General features: G+C 24.5%; 2 protein-coding genes across 2 annotated transcripts; both read right to left on the bottom strand.

The window, feature by feature from the left end:
- Window positions 1-820: 820 nt before the first annotated feature.
- On the bottom strand, window positions 821-1,297 carry LOC133032038 (transcription factor MYB78-like). Its single transcript, XM_061105856.1, has one exon. The coding sequence runs from the start codon at window positions 1,295-1,297 to the stop codon at window positions 821-823; it is 477 nt and encodes a 158-aa protein (XP_060961839.1).
- A 2,255-nt stretch (window positions 1,298-3,552) lies between these two features.
- Window positions 3,553-4,485, bottom strand: LOC133032198 (transcription factor MYB24-like). Its single transcript, XM_061106069.1, has 2 exons — window positions 4,045-4,485; window positions 3,553-3,910 (listed from the first exon to the last, which is right to left on the bottom strand). Exons 1-2 carry the CDS (start codon window positions 4,202-4,204, stop codon window positions 3,777-3,779), a joined length of 294 nt encoding a protein of 97 aa, XP_060962052.1. The 5' UTR covers window positions 4,205-4,485; the 3' UTR covers window positions 3,553-3,776.
- Window positions 4,486-5,278: the final 793 nt, after the last annotated feature.

Raw genomic sequence — 5,278 nt, forward strand, 5'->3', positions numbered from 1 at the left:
ATCAAGATGATAAGTAAACAAAGATTATTAGGAGTACTATCATCATTAGCTTTTGTTTTTCTTGGTTTAGATGACAATAATTAAAGAATTTGGATGAAATAATTTAGGCCTTTAAATTGAGATTAATTCCTTGAATTCTCTGTTATTCTCATAGAGTCCTCTAAAAGAAGATTTAACATTATATATCAATTGCATAATTGATAAATGAAAACAACACAATTTAGATAATGATAAAGCATACTAATACAATTATAACTAAGTTTGTAAGTTGATAAGTGAAAACAACACCATTAGACAATGATAAAGCATATTAATACAACAACTCAGTTTGTAATTTTTCTCTTCTGTGTTGGATAATGCATTCTCAAATGTGATTTCAAAAGTCAAACCAGAGTTCAAAGTGAAAAACTAAAGGCATTTTCCCATCATAATAACACAAATAATTATTTTGTCCAAGCAAATTGTAAGTCATTCTAATATATTGTGTTACTATGGTGTATGTATAATTTTGTTGTAAGATGGTGTCAGCTAAACATCACTTGTCACATTATGTATTCTTTTTAAAAATTACTTATTTGCTGTTGTTATTTTAAAAATTACCATTTCCCTTCTGTGTTTTCTCCTGTTTAGTCACTTAGGAAATTCTTTACATGAAGTGATTAGTTTGAGGTTGTTAGTCTGGTCGAGTTTGCCTAAGGGCATTTCCGGAATCTGCAGCGATCTGTTATGCAATATTATTATATATTTATATAAATATATATCAGCACGGGAAGCCATGCATGTACATACATATATATATATATATATATATATATTTATATCATATAAAGCTCTGAGTGTTCCAAAATGTATTAGGACTTTCATTATATTCAAAGGAGTAATGTCCAAAAGGATCAGCAGTAGTAGCAACGTGGTCGTCTGGTTGGAGTAACATGAGTAGGTCATCATTGTCATAATAATTGGGTTGGAATAGTACGACGTCATTTGATGAAGTAGCAGCTGGCATAGTAATATTGAGTCGGGTGGTCGGGTCAGCACCCCGGGTGATGGATGGATTATGATGATGAACATTTGTACAAGTATTTTGGGTCAAATATTGGATTTGCTCAGTCAAACGGGGTATTAAGACGTTGCCCATAATGTCTCTGAATTGTTGACTATTGACCTCACATTTCAGTTGCTTTGCTTGCTTTTGAACTCTGCTTCTCCAATAGTTCTTTATTTGGTTGTCTGTTCTTCCAGGAAGCAATTCCGCAATCTTAGACCAACTGTTAGTTATATAAATATATTCATTCATTACAATACATATAACATACTATAATAGTGGGCAAGACTATTGACTATTGAGCAATATTTATATTTTGTGCTTTAATTAGTTGATCATGTGTGGGGATGCCTCTACAATCATTTTGCAATGTTTCATCTTGTTTTATTTCTTTTTTGTGTGTTCAGAATTTTCGGACAACTCTGAGAATATGCTTCAGATTTGGTCAAAATATCATGGTATTAATTCTAACGTATGTATGAGATTTTCTATTATTATAGATTTTAAAATATAGTTAACATTATCTATTACTGCAGTACTTAAGAGTTTATTTGTTTATATATTGCCGGGTTACAGGTTCAAAACATGGCACTTATTCCTTATTTCTTTTGTGTATTTAGAATTTTAACAGTTACTAATATATTCTCCTTTAATATTCTTTACAGTTTAGAAGTGATTTTTTCTTTATTTTACAAAATTGTAATATTGCTTTATATATTTTGTTAACATTTTGTGTTTATTTACTTCCCTATGAAAATTTTAAATTGTATTTTTCTAAAATACTGTTATATATTTAAAATGAAAACTAAGCAAAAAAAAAAAAAACAAAAACAAAACTAAGCACACACGTAATCTAAAGATAAAACCAAGAATATAATTTATTATAGGTAACATTAACTTGATATATTAAATGTCTTTGTAAAACAAAAAGTGTTGTTCTTTTTTCAAAACGCTCAAATTTTAACTCACTACATATATTTCTTTTATCTTTTATCTTTAAAATATTACAATTTAAAGTTAAATTCACCATACATATCTCTATTATCTTTTATTTTATATTAATTATGACTATGTGTCGGTTTGGCACAATTATATTGTGAGAAAAAACAGTTGTAGTAGTGTTGTGAGAAAAAACACTTGTAACAATACTATGAGAAAAAACAGCAGTAAGAGAATTATAGAAAAAAATTGACCTGAGTATTTGATAATTATAAATTTTAAAGTGTGGTGAGTTTTTAAGATTCTATAATAATAATAATAATAATAATAATAATAATAATAATAATAATAATAATAATCTTATAATCTAGTTTATTATAATCACAAATATAAAAATATATATATATATATATATTTTTTAATTCTTTTTTCTCCACAATATTAATTTATATGCATTTGATAAAAAATAATTTATATTATTATTAAATTATATTTTTATCACTTGTAAAAAAATATTCTAGTTTATAAGTAAATCTAAGTTGATGGAATTTGTTAATTAATAGTAAAAATACAAATATAAATATAAAATACTATAACACAAAATAAAAATAAGAAAATTAAATTTTATTTATTTTAAATATTTTTTTCGTTCAAAAAAAAATATAGTTCTTTTTGTAATATATAGCAAACAATTAAATAGATTTTTAGTAAAAAATAATTTATTGTAGTTGATCTTTTATTATTAGTTAGGTCGTATGAGCTTTAGCTTTTAGCTGTAACATTCTCCATAAATTTTTCAATAAGTTAGTTTTTAGCTTTTCTAAAAGTTGTGTCAAATAAGCCATATATATCTATACATTTTTGACATTGAAATTCAAATTTAAAGTTATTGTAGTTATAATTTTTTTTTCTATTAATATTTTTTACCCAATCCACATATCTTAAAAAAAAATTATTTTTCTTATATTATTTTCTTTTTAATCAATAAAATATAAAATTATTTATGTCTCTAAAAGAATCACTATTCATGTGATGTTGTTACCTATTATAGTTACTAAAAATTTTATATTTTTACAAAAAAAAAAAAAAAAAAAAAGAGAGAGAGAAAGTATGATATTTCTAAAAATTAAATGTTATAAAATTAAAAATATTATTGTTAAACTAAAATTATAATTAACAATAAAATTTAAATATTATTATGTTTTTTTAAAATAAAAATAACATTTAAATTAAATATTTTTAATAAAAAATAATGTCAATAACGTAAAATAAGATTAATTACATAACTAAAAGTATTTATAACCATAAAAATTAAAAGTGTAATTAAACATATGTGCATTACATTTAATAATATAGTCAAGAGCAGTGACGTACCCAGAATTTTTATCTTGTGGAGGCTTATTTATCATTAAAAAATATTTATACATATATTATAATCATTCTTACTATATTTATTTAATTTTATGGGGGCTTTTTTTATTATTATAGTCTATAATTATCAAATTAAAAAAATTATATTTAATTTTTTAAAAGTCAATATTTTTATTAGTGGAGACTATAGCCCCAGATTGTTACTTATGGGTGGTCAAGAGTATGAAAACTTTCGAGAATTTAGGTAATGATACGAAATTATGGTAGGCGCATATACTATATAGGCGCAAAGCAAATACATACATGAATTTCTGTAAAGAAAAATACGTACGTTACAAATTATTTGAATGTTAATTTCAATATATTTTCTTTTGTAATATCATATAATATAATAATATAAGATATATATATATATATTTAGTTACCGGTTACCCCACGAGAATTGGAACTGAAGAATCTTAAGCTGCTCTTGGAGGGTAAAATTTCCACGTTGAATGTTGGGGTGCAAGTAGTTTAACCATCTATATCTACAGCTTTTCCCTGTTCGTTTAAGACCTGTAATAATTCTAACAAGTGTTAATACAATGTATCCCTCTACTATATATCTATAATATTTAGTAACTAAATAATGGATTGTCATATATAATTGAAAAAAAATATATATATATATATAATATTATAATAATTACCTGAAGCATAGGCAAGAAAGTTCCAGCGACCCTCTCCATGTTTCTTAATATAATTAACGAGTATAGAGTCCTCATCTTTTGTCCATGACCGACCCTTTCTTATCTCTTTTTCACCGTACTCATCATCATTATCGCCATATACAACTTTCTTTGGATCCATTAATAATTCAGTTTATATATATTATTTAACAATCAATCACCAATTCACAGTAATTTATCAACGAAACAAAAAAGACCACACATATAAGGGATTGTGATGAGAAGTGTTTCTAATATATATAATATATATGATAAAGCATGTTGGTTTCAAATACTTAGTCAATTAATGACCATATATAAAATTTATGAGTGTAGAACATATTCTCAATTAAATTTATATGTACATATAAATCATCATGGTTTAGAGTGGCCCTACGTAAATTACTCGGTTTAATGGCATATGTAATTGAATAAATATATATTTATATAATATTTTACAAGGATATATGCGTATTTATCTCCATTGGATAAATCTAGATCAATTTTTTTTTTAGAAAAAATATATCAAAGTACTTGAAAGAAAGGATAAAGACGAGTTTTCTCTTTCTCACACACACACGTACTCTCTCTACTATATATTGCCAATATATTCTTCTTTGTCACGGTCAAAAGTAGTAGTTACTTAGATGCTTTTACAGGGGAGGCATGGAATTAGAATAAGTACTTTAAGAAAACTTTTCCCAAAGAAAGAGAATAAATAAATTGTGTTTGTTTATGAAGAGGTTTGTTTATAAAGAAAAATGTGAAAGGATATGGTGCCTAGTATAACTTTTAATATTGTTATTGGTGTAATTGAATATCAAATTCCGCTTATAAAATGACATTTTATCGTAATATTCGATACTATGGATACTTCATAACAATACTCATTTATAAATGGAAATAATTTATAACTTACATAATTCTACATGTAATATGTGTGCGTCTTAATTATATACTATTATTGTAATTTTTTTTTTTTTCATTTTGACAGTTTAGATTGCTCTGGTAATTGTTATTTGGATTATTATATGAATTTGTAATTTAAGTTACTTTATTAATTGCTATGTGGGTTGTTATATTTTTATAAAATACAAAAAAAAAATACTTTAAAATATAAAAATTTTAATTTTGCTTCTTTTATCACGCGATATTAACGCCATGCATATATGTGTGAGTTAAACATAAATCTTTTTCGTAAAAATTGTCAACTCAT

Source organism: Cannabis sativa, chromosome X (genome assembly GCF_029168945.1).
Source record: "Cannabis sativa cultivar Pink pepper isolate KNU-18-1 chromosome X, ASM2916894v1, whole genome shotgun sequence".
NCBI classification, from domain to species: domain Eukaryota; kingdom Viridiplantae; phylum Streptophyta; class Magnoliopsida; order Rosales; family Cannabaceae; genus Cannabis; species Cannabis sativa.

Coding starts and splice junctions, on each gene's coding strand:
- LOC133032038 (XM_061105856.1), bottom strand. CDS start 1,297: ATGAATGAATATATTTATATAACTAACAGTTGGTCTAAGATTGCGGAA.
- LOC133032198 (XM_061106069.1), bottom strand. CDS start 4,204: ATGGATCCAAAGAAAGTTGTATATGGCGATAATGATGATGAGTACGGT. Junction 3,911..4,044: donor CTTTCTTGCCTATGCTTCAG/GTAATTATTATA, acceptor GAATTATTACAG/GTCTTAAACGAACAGGGAAA.